The 17,072-nt window shown below is 51.4% G+C and overlaps 1 protein-coding gene across 1 annotated transcript; it reads left to right on the top strand.

Annotated features, from left to right (window-relative positions):
* The first annotated feature begins 1,325 nt into the window (after window positions 1-1,325).
* CPT2 (Carnitine palmitoyltransferase 2) lies at window positions 1,326-3,787 on the top strand. Its single transcript, XM_001352683.4, has 3 exons — window positions 1,326-2,467; window positions 2,536-3,330; window positions 3,403-3,787. Exons 1-3 carry the CDS (start codon window positions 1,404-1,406, stop codon window positions 3,554-3,556), a joined length of 2,013 nt encoding a protein of 670 aa, XP_001352719.3. The 5' UTR covers window positions 1,326-1,403; the 3' UTR covers window positions 3,557-3,787.
* The last annotated feature ends 13,285 nt before the right edge of the window (window positions 3,788-17,072 follow it).

Genomic DNA, 17,072 nt, shown 5'->3' with positions numbered 1-17,072 from the left:
GGTGTCCACCCCCCCCCCCCCCCCTGTTGATTGTTGATTTTTCGCCATACAAAAAACGTATTTTTTAAGGGCTTTTTTCGAGCGGCATTCCTTCTCGCCCGCCGCTCGGCTGTTAATGAGCTTTGGAGTTCATTTATTTCTGGCTCTCCCCCACGAGTCCCCCCCCCCCCCCCCTGAGCGAGGCCCTTGAATGGCCCTCATTAAAGAGCGCGTTCAGAAAAAAAAATTAAAAATTAATAAATGCATTATTATTTGCATTTTATACAAAGTAAAAGTCCTGCAAGTACAGTTTTAATTTGGCTTAAAAAGTGTTTGATTTTACTCGATTTTTCTTATGTCAATAATTCTTGAATAAAAATGTAATTTCATTACGGCATTTGCGGCATTAAAACAATCAATTCAATCTGACATTAATGGAAAACCGATTTCATTCCGTGCGGAGGGGGAGGGGGAGACGGGTGCAGAGGGGGATGATACGCGGTCAGACACATTCATGGGCCACCCGCGGCGCGACCTTTTGGCCAACATTTAACATTTCAGAGCCCACGCTTTCAGTCGTATCCTTAATAATTCTGCGGGAAAGGGTTCCGTCCGTTTTCGCATAATTTCGCACTTGGCACTGCCGGATCCGTGCTCCGTGCTCCGTGCTCCGTGCTCCGCTTTTAATGCGCTTCACTTTTGCACTTTCGAGCGCTCGCTGGTTAAATATTAACGCAATTTCCCTTTGCCCAATTACACTGCAGCCGCATCCACATCCGGAGCCACCCCCCCCCCGCCTTTTCCCAGGACACTTGCCTTAATTCAGGCGTTCTTTTGGGTGGGGGGGGAGACGCGAGCACTGGGAAATCGATGGGCAAACGACAAAGCATCAAAATTTTATTCCCATTTTCATATCCACCGATTCTCCGGGTTTCGCTTTCCCTTCTCTCCGGCCCCTCCCCTCCCGGCCCGGCCAGACGAGGAGAGAGCAAAGCAAATAAACGTCTTGCCACAGGACCCTGTCTATCCAAGGGTCAGAGTCGCCGTCGTGTCTTCCCCCCCAAAGGTGAAAGCTCGCTTAAGCACTTGGGGGGGAGGGGAGGGGGGACCTTCCACCTTCCACCCACCACAAATCGATGGCTGATTGTTATGGGCGTGGCGTGGAGGGTTTCAAGAGTTTTCCATTTCCCTTCAAGACCCTAAAATTTCCACTCAAAAAAAGCGACTGGAATGAAATTCAAATTCAAATTCTCGTGCCCGCGCGCCTAAACATCGCCTGCTATCGATACACAACTATCGATATGCAGCGATCAGCTGATCAGCTGTGATCGCCGAGCAGCTGTTTGTCTGTGTGTTATTTTTCTCGCTGGCTTGTGGCTGCTCCGCTTTGGACTTTGAACAAGTGGCACAAAACGGGAAGAAAGATGTTCAGGGCAAAGGTCAACAGGAGCCTCTCCTTCCTCTCGACGAACTCGTCGCGCACGACGACGACGCACGGCCAGCACTACCAGTACCTGCAGTGCTCGAAGCTGCCGACCCTCTACTTCCAGCGCTCGCTGCCCCGCCTGCCGATCCCGCGGCTGGATCAGACCTGCCAGCGCTTCCTGGCGGCCGTCGAGCCGCTGCTGACGCCCGAGGAGCAGGCGGGCACACGGCGGGCGGTCGAGGAGTTCCGGCAGGGCGCCGGCATGGAGCTGCACGCCCGGCTGCAGGCCAGCGACGCCGCCAACAAGCACACCAGCTACATATCGCAGCCGTGGTTCGACATGTACCTGGCCGACCGCGTGCCCCTGCCGCTCAACTACAATCCGCTGCTGGTGATGAAGAGCGACCCGCGGCCGGAGTACCAGCAGCAGGTGGTGCGGGCCACCAACCTGATCATCAGCTCGCTGCGCTTCTGGCGGTCGCTGCAGGCCGACCTGCTCGAGCCGGAGGTGTACCACATGGACGCCAGAAAGAGCGACACGGCCGGCTACCGGCGCTGGATGAAGGTGGCCCCCAAGGCCCTCGCCACCTACGCCTCGTACGCCTTCAAGGCCTTCCCCCTGGACATGAGCCAGTACAGCCGGCTGTTCGGCACCGCGCGGATCCCCCGCCTGGGCCGGGACGAGCTCGTCCAGGCGCCGGACTCCAAGCACGTCCTGGTGATGCGGCGCGGCCACATGTACGCGGTGAACGTGCTCGACTCCAGCGGCTACATCGAGAGCCCCAGCGTGATTCTGGGCCGGCTGAGGGCCGTGCTGCGGCTGGACTCGGAGCGGGAGGCAGCCGCCGTCCCGCTGGGCGTCCTCACCGCCTCGCAGCGCGACGAGTGGGCCAAGAACAGGGCCCACTTTGTGAGCAACCCGCGGAACGCCGATCTGCTGCAGAGCGAGGTGGACGCCGCCCTCTTCTGCGTGTGCCTGGACTCCGAGGAGGACGGCGTGTACGACGACAGCCACCAGGAGCCGCTGCTGAAGCATCTACTGGCGGGAAAGGCGCAGAATCGGTGAGCAAAGAGGCAGAGGGCCCTCCCATGGGGCAGATCGGAGTAATCGGTGTACCCTCTCGTTCAAGGTGGTTCGACAAGTCCATCTCGCTGCTGATCAGCGCGGACGGCACCACGGCCGTCAACTTCGAGCACTCCTGGGGCGACGGCGTGGCCGTTCTGCGCTACTTCAACGAGCTCTACAGGGACACCCAGCGGCAGCCGTTCGTCTCCACGGAGAGCGTGCACACGCCCGCGGAGGGGGACCTGGCCAACGTGCGGCCCCTCGACTTTGAGATCGACGAGGCGACCAGGTCGGCCGTGGCGGAGGCCTACGCCAAGAACGCCGCCATTGTGGACGGCCTGGACATGCACCTGCTGCGGTACCCGCACCTGAACAAGCCCGCCTGCAAGCAGTACGGCCTGAGCCCCGACTCCATCATCCAGCTGTCCTTCCAGCTGGCCCACCGCCAGGCCTTCGCCGGCTACGTCGGCAGCTACGAGTCCTGCAGCACCTCGGCCTTCCGCCACGGGCGCACCGAGACGATGCGGCCCTGCACCACGGCCACGCGGAGCTTCTGCGAGGCCCTGCTCCAGCCGGCGCGGAGCAGGCCGCCCGCCGGCGAGCTGCGGGCCATGATCGACCAGTGCAGCCGGGTCCACGGGCAGCTCACCAAGGAGGCGGCCATGGGCCAGGGCTTCGACCGGCACCTCTTCGCCCTGCGCAACACCGCCCAGCGGGAGGGCCTGCCCGTGCCCGCCCTCTACGAGACGGAGGCCTATCGGCGCCTCAACAACAACATCATCAGCACCTCCACCCTCGGCTCGGATGCCCTGCTGGCGGGCTCCTTTGGCCCGGTCGTGCGGAATGGCTTTGGCATTGGGTAAGCCTACGTCCTGTCCCTGTCTGGGTGTCCGGGGGCCTCATCTAATCTGTTCTCGCTTCTCTGCCGCAGCTATTCCATACAGAATGATTTCGCCGGAGCGATTGTCACCACGTACAGGAACCAGGCCGACGGCAAGGTGTTTATTGACAGCCTGGAATCGGCATTCGACAAAATATGTGCCGTCATCAAGGAGAGCGACAGCGGCAGCAAGGAGCGGAAATAAAAGGCTTCTCCGTCCGGACATATGGCCGTAAACAGAATGAGATTTATGCTGATGCCTCTGCAATGTATTGCATCGCTGGCATGCCTTGTGTGTCCCTATTCCAAGCTCTGCAATTTATAGATTATAGACTGAAAATATGTACGTTGTATGTTCGGCCCAGCCCCACGGAAGGCCCTTTGTGGCCGGAACGGGGGGGAATAAATGACGCCGCAACTAGCAAATCGAAGGAAATCGGGCTCGGCCCGAGGGAAAGCCAATTCAATTTTCAACCAAAAAAAAACAAAGAAAGCAATTCTTTAAGTATTTAAGAGGCGCATTTCTAAGGCCCAAGGAGGGGAAAGCCTCTTGCGGGAGTGGTAGCGGCAAGGGCCGCGGCTCTACTTGTATTACCGGGTGGCTTTCTTGAGAGAGGGGGAAGGCCAAGCATAGAGGGGGAGCCACGAGCGATGGTTAAGATACAGTTTCCATATTTCCGCTCGATATTCTGCCATCTCCCACGATGAAGAGTGTGAGAGAGAGAGAGAGAGAGGCCCCAGCGATAATATTGATCTGGCAGCCACATGCCCCCCCACTAGTACCGGGTACCAAAACTGCTTACAGAAATGACATCGCGACCCTTTTTGAGTGGAGACCCCGAAGCCCTTTTCGGCATAAGTAAACTTTGACCTTCCATTGTCACACCACTTGGCCACGTGGAAGGGTCAGGGGCAGGGACAGGGGCAGGGGCAGGGCAGGGAAAGGAAACGCCATGCATTAGGCTGGTCGTGTTGCTGATTAAAGCTTTTCCGCATCCTGACCCAGAAAAGTGCCTCCAAGTGGCCCTCCGACCCTTCTGCAGCGAACCGAAGGAACTATCGTCCGTGGCTCTAGTGGAAAAGTTGTTGGCTTTTGATTTGTGCCCCCGCAATCGCCGCACACGCCGCACACATCAATCGGGAAGGAAACCCCATCTGAAAACAAGGCGAAAGTTTATCAAAATATTGCCGTGGGGGAAGTCGTTCCTGTCGCTAAATGTGCTGACATTATCAGTTGATTTATAGCCAAATTTTCTCTGCCCCAGTCCCGGCCCCGGTCCCTGCCCCTGCCCCTGCCCCTGCCTCTGTTTGTGCCTCGGGACTCCCGTTTGCTCGTTGCTGTAAAAATTAATTAACTTGCTTTAAGGTGGCTCCCATGAAGATTGCAGTTGATATACGAGACCGCCTTTGGCCTTAATGGGAGGCATTAAAAAATTAAATAGGAGACATCCTCCCGCTTCCGCTCCCACTCCCCCGCCCCCTCCCCCTACGATGGAGGTCATTAAAGTCGAGTAGATTCTCCTTGGCAGTGGCGGACAATTAAAAACATATTAAACTGATGCCGCATACAAAATGTGGTATCTGCGTATGGACTGTGCGGCGTGCGGCATGCGGCATGTGTGACTGAGGGACTTCTGGGTGGGTGGTTGATAAATGTGTTCGGTCGCCAGGACTTAATATGCCGTACAGTGCGGTGACGGAGACGGAGACGGAGAGGCGGACAGCTCATTAAATAATTCCAAAATGTGACTCCGACTGTCTGTCCATCTGCGTGTCATGTCGTGTCGAGTCCTTGCTGCTCCTGCTGCTCCCCCTCCCCCCTGTGCTTGCCCCTGACGTGAACAGGCGACATGTGGCTGCAATAAAAAAGTCGTAACGTGCATCGCTTGCAGATGAGGCTCCAACCAAGAGACAATGGAGCCACCCAGGCATCTGCGTCAATCCTTTCACATTTTGCATTTTCCGGGGCAGGGGCAAGCGATGAACAAAGAAGGAACGGGAAACGAGGAGCGAGGGGGAAATCAATAATTATTCTTCTAATTGAATATTAATATTTAATTTTACGCTCGGACCGCGACGAGTCCACGGTCCACGGTCCACCTTCGGCAGCTGCGTGTACGCCTCATTAGCCAGCACGTTTTTCCATTAGGCCTCGTTAAAATGCCCCCCCCCCCCCCCCCCCCTCCCGCAGGCCGCAGACAAACTTTTGGCGCGCCCCTCCTCCCCGGCTATCCACAAACTGATTTATGGGCAAATTTTCGCCGTGCCTTTGGCCCGAAATGAGAAGCGATTTTAGCACTTGTGCTGCTCTTCGACTCCCCTTCGACTCCTCCCGCCTTGCGGTTGCCAAAGCAACAGCAACATCATTGGGGTGTGACCGCAACCACAAGGCTGTTAACAGTCCCCCCCCCTCCCCCCTCGCCACTTGGGGGGAGGCCCACACACTGCGATGCGTATGCGATGCGATGGCGATGGCGATGTGTGGCCGCATGTTAATGCACTTTCCAGCAAGGAGCTGGCCACTTCCGTACCGTACCTGGCCTAATGACCAATTAATATGGAAATCAGTTTGGTCTATTACAAGCTGCGACCCAATTATGACACTTGACAAATTAATGGCCTGAACAGGGGCCAGCAGGGAAGATGAGATATACATATGTATGTATGTATGCCACACTCGCATATGGCACGCTCCACTCGTGTTAAATATTCTACCCATAATTACGAGCGGGTGGGCCCCCGAGGAGGGTCCGTAAGTTATGTTAATATTAAAGCTGCCGGAGACCCTAACGATTTCAACGGGAAGGGAGAGCACAACATCTTCACCAAGAGAGACGTAAATGAGAGAGAGAGATAACAAGTGGGTAAAGAGTAAAGAAAAACAGCAACGAAACACTTTATTATCGCTCTTACCTTTGGGCACATTTTGTCGTTTGCTCTCCTCACGCCCGCTTGTTCTTCCATTCGCCGGCTTCAAGCGCAATCAAAGGACTGGAGATCGCGTGAACGAGAGAGAGTCCCATACGCGAGCACGAGAGAGCGCCGACGGCACGCGCACGTGTTGCAGCGGGAGAGGGGCAGAACTTCCCGCTTTTCTCGCATTTTTGACACCCACACATTTGCAGAGATCACGTGACCGAACGAGAAAAAAATACAAAAAAAAAACACCATTTACACTTCACTCTCACTCATTCCACCGTCGCACTTGAACAGCCACTTTTTCTTGCACTTAAACAAAATTTTCGGACATTTTTCATTTTGAATCACTACCTCCGCAACACTACACAGCTGCGCGGCAATTTTCACGTCGGATTTGGCAGCATTTTCCCGATTTTCACGGATTAAAACGCGGAGCCAGCCCAGAAACGCGCGCGCTTGGACCGGGTGAAAAAATGAGAGTGGGAGAGCGGTGCAAAAGCGTTCGTTTCGTTCTTTGATCTCCTGCTTCCCATCTTCTTTCGCTCCCACTCCCTCGGTTGCGGCTTTTGCGAAAGCAAAACGAAAAACGGGAGACAACGGAACAATAACACATGAAAAAAAATGAATATGTTTATCTGCATACATGCACATACATATATCAAATAAGGTACATGCATATATGTACATTGATGCTGTTTTCCTTTGTCGAGCTGCCTTTTTGTTGCCATTTTGCCTTTTGCTACGCTTTTGTATTTAATCACGCATCACTACACTAAACTTCACTTTTCACACATCGACGCGACCTTTTTCCCGTCGGAGTTTTCACCATTGAAGCGCGGAGCTGACCTACAAACGCGCGCTTGGACCGGGTGAAAAAATGAGAGCGGGAGATGATAAAACTTTTGCAAGGTGGTCCACCCACGCAACGTGATCTCTTGTCGCAAAGCTCAGATCCGAAAGAGAACCGAGCGCAACACCTTGAAACACCTTACCATGCGGTGGCTTAGCCGCTCTCTCTCACCCACTGCTACTGCGTTCCATGTGATCGGCGCCCGATTAGCTCTCTCATTTGACATTTGGTTCTATTCTTTTACTCTCCCCACTTCAAAATAGGAGAGCGAACTTTTGTGCATGAGTACAGTGGGTGTGAGGGAGAGGGCAGTGCGTGCACCTGTGTTGGGCATGTGCAGGGCGAGGAAAGAAGAATGCAGATTTTCAATGAGCGTCGCATAAAGGGAGCATGACGTAAGTCGCCTCTGTCGTTGCCTTTAGTGTTTTTCGTCCAGCCCAAGCGTGCGTTGTTCTTATCTTCTTCTCTGAAATGCCTCGGTTTGGTTTCCCGATTTCTGGGTTTCGCCCCTTCCATTCCTTAAGTCGTAACCAGGTTCTGACAACCTTAAATACACAAATACACAGTTGCCCTGTGTTTGTGCTTGTGTTTGTGTCCCCTGAGCATGTCCTCGGGTAATTAACATACAATTTATGAGCGCTGCCATTCAGGGAAAAATGTCTGCACAGGTGGCTGGCAGGGCACTTGAAAACCAATTTTGGAGGCAGCCCGTGTTTGTATTTGGCCTTCCAAGCATTTGGCATCCAAGTTAATTGATATTGCCGCAGGATATTAGGCCAGACTGAGAGCAATCTCTATAAATGCCATCAGCAGGCAGCCGGATGGGAGAAGATGGTGGTGGTGGGTGGAGGAGGAGGCGGCACCGCAGAAAAATCATTTCTAATTGCATGTAATTATTTATAAAATTAACAAACACTCAATGAGTCGTCCGCTGCGGAAGTGAAAGCCACAGACAGAGAGAAGGAAAAACTATTCGAGTGCATACATAGTATAGTAGAGGATTGATTTCGCTGTCGTCTCACAGCTGGGGTGGCAGTGGGCCAGAAAATTCCGGCAGATCAGACGGGGAAAAAGGAAAGCGAAGAAAAACCTGCGAAGAGCGCGGCAACATTGCTGGCATCCCAGCGCCAGCAACATGGCAGCTGGCCACATGCTGCTAAGACACTTGTTGGGTGCTGTGCCCGGCGGCATGTTGCCGCGCGGCCGGCCGAGTGTTTAGGTACAATTGGCAGGGCAGGCAGACATGGCGTATGAGTAATTTTAATTAACATGTCAGTCACACAATGGTCTCGTGCACTATCTTTGTGGCAATTCGAGCATGCTACATGCTACATGCTACATGCCACACTCCTGTTACGTCCTGTGCGAGCGATTAACCCTGTGCAGCGCCCAGGCATCCAAGGGCCAAACACAATTAACTTGAGCCTCAAAAGCCAGGCCATTGTTGGCAAGTCAACTCGAGTCAATTGTGCCTCGTCACACACATGCGGCATGCGGCATGTGGCACATACGTGTTTACATTTCCACTTTACTTCTGGGACCAGCCACACTTTTATTATCATTCCCAGGCCATCGCTCAGCCACTTGCCAGGACTTTATCTCTGCCCCTCCGCACCCCCCCCCCCCCCCCCCACCAGCTCCCCAGCCCTCGCTGCCATTTTGGGGGCGACCACGGAAGCGGAAGGAACACGCCGCAGGGCGGTTAATTCAATTTTCAGCTCGTGTGCCGTCGCTCTTTTGATTGTCCCCGGCTCACAGGCTCACAGGCTCACAAATCACAGAGCGCCAGGCGATCGGATCGGGGGGCAGCCACTCGGAAATGCAATCTATATTCGGGGGCAGGGCAAAAACTTTTGCATATTTTTCACCGAAGCTGAAGCCTCACAGGCCGCAACACACGACTCGCGTTTTGTGGCGCCTCGAGGCGCAGTCCCCGAAATGCGAGTATCCTTCCTCTTCATGGAGTATGCATGTAATTTTAGTTTTGTTTTTCGCACAACAAATTACTCCCCCAGCACTTGGACACCCTGTAGTTTGTGGCATATTCAATGGGGAAGCATTTCGGGGCGCTCCCTGTGGGGCTTCTGGCTAGGCCTAGTGTCCTAGTGGTCTTTATACAATGATTTCGGAGGATTCGAAGCTGCAGTTCGAGCTGCTCCAACAGCTCTTCGTTGCAGGGTCCTGTAGAACCCATAGATACGGTTTCATGGCGTGGTCCGTGGAGGTCTATAGCTTCGGTTGGAAGTGCTATTGATGTCCTGGTGGAAACCATCAGCCTGTACAGGCAAGCCTCTCCTCCTCTTCGGTCTTCGGTCTCCTCTTCCAGGGTAACCGCCCATCGATCACGAGTCACCTTTTGGGCTCCACTTCTTTTATTGGCGCCTCGGCTTTGGCCGTATATAGTTTCATTCGTTTATCTGGGCCAACTTCAAGGCAACATTTGATTTATGTACCTCTGCGAATGTCTGAGTGTGTGCACCAAAATGGGAGTGAAGTTGCCCCAGTCCCTGCCTCCGGCTCCGGCTCCGGCTTGGAGCAGAAGTTATGACGGGTCCGCCCTCTACTGCGTAACTTTCCATTTGCGGCGGAGCGTTGCACGTAAAAGGCTCTTTCGCTCTCGTTTGCTAGCCCACTTTATGGCCAACAACGGGTGGGTTATGGGGGCGGAGGGGGGGTGCGTGGAGTATATTGCAAGCCGTGCAATAATTCTACTTCTTCCTGCAGGATTTCATTGGAAACCATATTAGAAAAGGCGCAAAAGAAAACCTTTTTATCCTTTGTCCGGCAGTCACTTGTTTGGTGTCCCGGCCACAGGGACACGGACACGGAGAGGGACACGGAGAGGGACAAGAATCTGGGTCAAGTGTCTCGTATTTCATTTTTGTAATTACATTACGCTGTAGCTTTGAGCGTTTCGTTTCGTTTCGCTTTGTTTTTCTCCAGCATTTCCCCAGAGAACTTGAGAATGTCAGGACATCTCTACACTCCGCTCATCCCCTTTGTTGGCGTGTCAATATGCGGGGCAAGCACGGATTTAGTCATCGCTCAATGCATCTCATCGGTGCCAGTGGCAGTGGCAGCGGAGGTGGTGGAAAGTGCAAAGGGAATTGATTTTACAACCGCAAAGATTGTCAGAATCCGCTGGATACCGAATGACGCGAACATTTTCTAAGTGGAAGCACAAAAACACAACCCCCACACCCACACACACACTCACACACCAGAGACACACAGGAGACACATACATAAACAAAGTGCTTGAGAGCGTGGAGTATATTGACCTTCAGCTCTTGAAGGAACCCAAAAGCAAAACCCTAGTTGTCCACGTCATCAAGTTTTGCCTTCAGTTTTCCAAGCTTTTCTGGGCCAAGAATATTCTGGCCACGAACACACACACATCCCAGAATAGCACTAAACCTCCCACCCCCCATGCCCACACTGCCATGACAGGAGACAGACGCCGCGATAGCAATCAAAAGTTCTGCCAACTCCATTCCCGAGCCATTGATGCGAGCAAAATACATATGACGTATACGCCCTGTGTGTCTGCTGCCCGCAGACCGCCAGGGCTGTCAAGCTGCATGCAGCTGGTAAAAGCTGCAAGCAATTAACCATTTAATTGAAAGGCAAAGACCGAAAGGCAACTCTCATTTCTCTTCTTTTGCCTTTTCGGGTTCGGCTAATCAACGGGCGTGGTTTTGGGGCGCCTTGTCTATTTTTAGAAGCCAAAAGTCGAGGATATGGAGGTGGAGTTTCTCTGCCAGGGAAAACGGAATACTGGGCAATTTGCATAAATTTACCATGAATCAATGCCCCGAGTCGCGGAAGGAAAAGCCGGGCCTGGGGTCGGGGTCGTGGTGGGGGGGAGGCCATAAAACGTGGAAGGCAGCCAAATGCGTGAGCGAACAATGAATGACTCAAACGTACACGCACCCACCCACACAGCCACGCACACACACACAGTTATGAGAGGGCGTGAATGGGGGGGGGGGGGGGGCCTACAATACAGGCCTTAATAAATCAATAGGGAACGGAGCGGGGAGCCGAGTCGGTCCCCGCGTAAATTAGGGCCGCAACGAAAGACCAAATTGCAGGCAGACAGAGAATCGTAAAAGCCAACCAACAGCCCCAGCCCCCAAATTTATGCAGATGCGATGAGGTACCGCCGTACCGCTCCTAATGTGCGTGTAATGCCTTTGCCAGACAACTAATTTCATATGTGGAAAGGACTCCCCCTCGCCCCTGGCTGGGAGGTGTTTCCGGCAAATGGAAACAGCCCCCCGTCCCCCAGGATTAATGTGGCAGAGTGCCGATTGAAGAAGTAGCTTCGTGATGGGAGGAGGAAAGGGGAGCACTCTATTATTTATTCCTCGCTGCATATTTCTTTGAAATTGAGAGTAAAGATGGCTGCTGTTTCTGGCTTGAAGGGCGCCCGATGGTATGTACTTTTCAGCACAAAAAAGCCATTAGAACTACCGCGGGAATATAGTGGAGCCTTGAACAATGGGAACACTGCACAATGGAATAAATAATCGACATATATTCGCCACAAAATTACCTACCGAATATTAGCCTGTCATATTTTCACTTAAGTGAAATTGATGAAATTAATATTAGTGGGGTTTATGGGGCACAAAGACCCCCTCCCCCACCCCCCACTAAACGTCAGTTTAATTTTTATTACGCACTGAATGCGGCAATCAATGTGGTTTTAATAGCTTAATTAATTATGATTTCCTACAGCGGGAGAAAAAAAAGCCAAGGGAGTTGCGGCTGCGACCGCAACTCTACATTTATACCCAATACTGAGTCAGTATGGCTCTCCTCCGGCAGACACGACAAAGAGTGCGTGGGAGAGAGACAGAAAAACAGTCTGAGCGTGTCCTTTTGTTCCTTTTGTGGGGGCGGCAGGGGGTGTGACGAAATTTCGAAACAAACTCGTGTAGGTCCGATATCCCAGGAGTGTGGATACCAAATTTGGTTGCTCTAGCTCTTATAGTCTCTGAGATCTAGGAACTCAATTTCAGCAATAGGCTAAGCCGACCACGAAACGTGTGTGTTAGACAGAGATAGAGCGAGAAAGAATGAAATTGTTTTCAGCATTCTGGCTACAATAATTATACGATCTAGTTCAGATTTTGCAGTCTAGAAGATATGGTAATTCTCTACTATTCGGCGTTCTCAGTTTTCTCGTATCTTTTTGTGGACGCCACAGATTTTCGCCGTTTGTGTGGGCGGAAGTGGGCGGGGCAAAGTTTTGATTTATTCTCGTAACAGTGACATATCTCAGAAGTCTGGATATAAAATGTCGTTGCTCTGGCTCTTATAGTCTTTGAGCAGTAGGCGCTCATAGGGAAGGACAGACAGGGCTCAATCGGCTCGGACGATACACACATCCATGTTCACCACAAATCGAATATACCCCTATACTCCTCATTTTGAATATAACAACTAATTTAATAATTAATATCGGGCTTGGGAAATTGTAAAAAGAAAGTTTTTTCCCTTATATTTTTGCATTAATATGGACAAATTTGATTTAAATAAATTTCATTTAAAGATGAAATATATATTTGAAAGCACATCACCTAATTTAAAAATTAATACCGGCTTTGGAAGCTGTAAAAATAAATTTCCTCTAAAAATAAAATATTTATTAAATTATTCTAAGATGTTTTATATTTATTTGCATTTGAATGCATTTATTTTTAAGTACTAATGAATTCCTATTTTTGTGTGTTACAACGGAATATTTAATTAAATACGGATGTTGTTTTTCCATGGATTTGGACGTTGATATGCAATTACTGCAGCATCATGTGGCACCAGCAGAAGGCTGCTACGCCCTGCCTGCCACCGCCCAACCGGCTGAGGGGCGCTGCCACATGCAGATGTGTGTTCGTTTCACTAACCTTTTTTTCTCCGACTGTACTTTCTCCGTCGAGTAGGGATTCCCCCATCTAACCACCAACGAATGTTGTAAATCTTTTCTTATTTTAATTTTCATATTTCGTATTTTTCGGCATATTTCGTAATAACGAAACTACTGTCTGGTCTTTTCTCTGGGCTCCGCCTCTTTTACGAGTTGTGTAATATTAAATGATGTCCCCTCTGATTTCGTACAGATTCTGTTAATGACCACTCAAAAGTTTCAATAGGCCTTCGTGGCCTTGGCCATGCCGCACAGTAGCCTGTCGCTTAGATCTGCACATTGGGCGGTGCCTTGAGGAGTGAAAAGGAGGCTTTCCTTTGTCATCGTTGGCTGCTATCATGTTTTGCACAAAGGGTTTCCCCTGTACCGGGCCTGGCCTCGGCGGCGCCATGTTGTTTATGTTTTCTCATAACGACAGCTCGCAACATGACAACCGCAATCGCGATTCTGCTGCTGTTCGGCGGCACAGTTGGAATTTAAATACGTAATTAAGTTGCCAGAGTCAAGGACTGGGAAGTGGGACCATAAATTGCTGAGAGAAAATGCCAGTTGCCAGTTGCCAGGCGGCGAATATTAAAATAAGTTTTTATTTCCGTCCAACTGACCGGCGAAAATAATTTGGGCGTTTTGTCGATTACCTCATGGACCCCAGAGCCCCAGGACCCCAGGACCCCGGGACCCCAGGACCCCAAGACCCCCGGCTAATGAAAATTAAATAAACCACAAGCGTTGTTAAAATATATGGAATGTACTCGTACCCGTACCCGTACCCGTACCCGTACCCGTACTCCTACCCGTAATAGAGCCAATATTGCGTGCAAATCATGGCCGCGATTAAGTGAAAATGAAGCCTGATTAATTGCCAGGCGATTGCGGTGCCCACATCTAGAGCTCCTGTTCCTGCCAGGATCCATGGATTAATGCCAAACAAAAGGCTAGCAAATGTCATACTTTATGGGTACTCTCGGGCGGCCCTGTGCCCTGTGGCCTTCATTGCCCGGCCATTGTTCCGGTGGCACACGCATAAAAAAACTGAGTTGCGACCATGAAAATTCATGGTGAGACCAGCATTTTACTTACCAGCAGGGACTTGGAATGTGCGAGGGGAGGGGGGTTGGGGGGGTGTCTTCAAGGTCCATCAGGTGCCGCTGCCTTTAAAGAGCACAGCAGCCCAAGGCAAAACGAAAGCTTAACACGGTCTAGTACCCCATCAAAATTAGAAATATTTTCCACTCGAAAGGCACCCCATAGCGTGTGTTGGGTCAGCAATAATACTCGTATTTGTGATTTTTGATGGCCATTTTTGCCTTGATGCCGATTGATGTGGGGCGAGGAGTATTAAAAAATAAAGTTTCAATTGACGATAAAAAGCGTTCGCATATTTGTAAATGAAAGAATGTTCCAGCAGCTCATTGAATCTTGGCTTAAAGGCTAAAGGCTTTTGCTCTGGCTCTGGCCCTTACCCCCTCGATGCGCGTTCATTGGCAGGTCGTAAAACCTTGGCCAGCAACAACAACAACAACAGCAACAACAACAACAGTGTGTCAATAAAAGTGTCAATCAAATCAATGGGAAACAGGCCAGCAATTTTTCACTGGCAGGAATACAAACACACACACACACACACAGATACAGGGACACACATAGAGATACAGGGACACACACATGAGGAATTTGGAGGCGCCGGCTGTTGCAGGACCCATCCTATCCCCACCATCCCCAAAACGAAAGGCAATAAAAACCACTGCGGTATTTGCACTGACGTTGGCAAAACTCTCTCCGCCCTCCGCCCTCCATCCTCCACCCTCCACCCTCCGCTCTCCGCCCTGTGCCCTCCGCCTTGTGCCTTTTCCCCCCCGTGTTGACTGGACTAATTTTTTGTGGCATCCAACATTCAGTCTGTTGTCATTACAAGCCTTGATTTGATTTCGCTGCACATGGATCCTCCGTATGGGGCGGTAAGCGATAAAGCAAACCTTGGCATCTGCCAAATGGAGCTGAAAAAATGCAGCTGCCAGATGTGTGCCAAAGAAAACCCCACAGGGGAAGGGGGGGGCGGGGGGAGTGTATGCAAAAAGCTAGAAATGCGTTCATTTATCAAAATTTGACTGGCGCCAGACAAAAACGAAAATCAAGGAAAATAAATCGTTTCGTCGTTTCGGCCAAGGGTTATAAATGACACCAAAATGTTGCGAATGCTTTGTCCGGGCGGGGCAGGGCGGGGGAGACAAAGGCAGAGCCCGCTTCAGAGATGGGGTTAAGGAAGCGGGGGCATTCACACCACAGAAGGCACATGAAGTGTCCTCAGAGGGGAAAAACCCATCAAATTACCGCACACACACGGTTCACGGGTCACAGGACACGGGTCACGGGTCACGGGCCACGGAAAGGCACCACCAAAAACAGGTGTTAACCGCAGACCAAATAAATCCATCAGCATCTCCATCTCCGGCATCTCAATGGCAAATGGTGGATTAAGCAGCCATTTTGTAAACCCACCGCCACCGCCACGCCCCCCCCGTGCAAATTTATTGCCAAACGTGCCACACATAAAATTCACTCGAGCGAGACAGTTTCCCTTCGGTTTGGTTTGGTTTGTGTTTTTTTGTGTTTTTTTGTTGTGTTTCGTGTGGAAAATTGTTTTACACAACGACCGAAAACCGAATTGAATGAGCGAACAAACAAGCTATAAATTTGTTTGGGCCATATGCAGACATTGCCGCATCTTAAGTGGCAAGAACACGAATTTCAGGCGTTGCAGGCATTCCAGAATGCAAACATGCAACGGAAAGGGAGAGGGGAGAGGGGCGAGGGCGGGGGCGAGCTTACCAACAAGCTGTCGACACTCGGAAGATACTCCATCAATGGAAAACTTTTGTGGCACTTCAAATGCCTGCCGCCCACGTTAGTGTCTGTCTAGGCCTGGCCAAAAATAAGCGTGTTTGCATTGTCCTGCCCTCTTGATTTCAATGGCCATAAGGCAGGGACTGGGACAGGGAGAGAGACGGGGACAGGGCGCCAAACGTTAATCACAGCGTAGATGAGGCAACAGCAGACAGACGGAGGGATTTGCAAGGCGAGAGGGTGGAGGGGGAGAGACAAAACCCCAAAGCCAACGCAATCCGGAATACGACAGCATTACGGCAAGTGAAGACGGAGCCCGTCGCGAGACAGACACCCGGCATTAATTGCGCATTAATGTTTATTGCTCAACGGATGTGGAAGTGGCGCCATTTTGCCATTGCCATTGCCATGGCCATTTGTCTGCTCTGCAACCGCCGCGCCGGAGCACGGCTTGGATACACTTCGCTGGGTGGCCCCTTGAGCGGCTGCTCTCGGAATCGATTCAGTGGGATTAAGCGATTGCGCCAGGCAGGGCTATCAACGGGAAAGCATAATATCGGAATGGCATTTCCTTTGGAGCCCAATCTGCGGGAAGATCAGGCAAAAGTTCATTCGGAAAATTTAGTATGTCGTTTGAAGTTTGAACCTCTGGGAATTATTAATGTCTTGCTCTTATTGTTTTGTACTCCTCCTCCTCGTTCGGGGGAAATTTCAAAGACGTTTGCACCAAATTCAATTTACTTTGAGAGCTGCAATTTTCCCACTTCCGTTGCACACATTTTCCAACGCATTTCCACGTAAAAAACAGAAGCATATCAGCGGTTCGACTTTCGTTCTTGGCCGAGAGCTCTTTTCGTTAGCTTTTTGGCTTTCAATTTCTCGTTTTGTTTCATTAATTTCTTCTGCACTTGCCACTGCCCCTCCTGCCCCTTCTGGCCCTCCTCCCCCTTGCCAGGCTTCTTTGTCTGTGTCTCTGGGGGAATTTGTTTTGTATTTCCGGTTGCAGCGAGCGAGCAGCTACAAATACTTCCGGCCGACTTGCGCGGCGCTCCATTCGGGGCTTAAATTTATGGAGCTAGTTTGCGAGCTGTTTCCGCCGCATTTGCCACATGGCTGCCACCGCAGAGCCCCCCGAGCCAGGGCAGCCACTCTGATTGATTATCCCTGGGCAAAGCA

This window comes from Drosophila pseudoobscura, chromosome X, assembly GCF_009870125.1.
Source record: "Drosophila pseudoobscura strain MV-25-SWS-2005 chromosome X, UCI_Dpse_MV25, whole genome shotgun sequence".
Taxonomy (NCBI): Eukaryota; Metazoa; Arthropoda; class Insecta; order Diptera; family Drosophilidae; genus Drosophila; species Drosophila pseudoobscura.
Note: the sequence above shows the minus strand (reverse complement) of the source record. Positions and strands in the feature narration are given on the sequence as shown.

What these genes read in the sequence shown, in the direction of transcription:
- CPT2 (XM_001352683.4), top strand. Translation starts at nt 1,404, where the DNA reads ATGTTCAGGGCAAAGGTCAACAGGAGCCTCTCCTTCCTCTCGACGAAC. An exon ending in GCGGGAAAGGCGCAGAATCG is followed by an intron (nt 2,468 to 2,535) that starts GTGAGCAAAGAG and finishes CTCTCGTTCAAG; the next exon opens with GTGGTTCGACAAGTCCATCT. An exon ending in CGGAATGGCTTTGGCATTGG is followed by an intron (nt 3,331 to 3,402) that starts GTAAGCCTACGT and finishes TCTCTGCCGCAG; the next exon opens with CTATTCCATACAGAATGATT.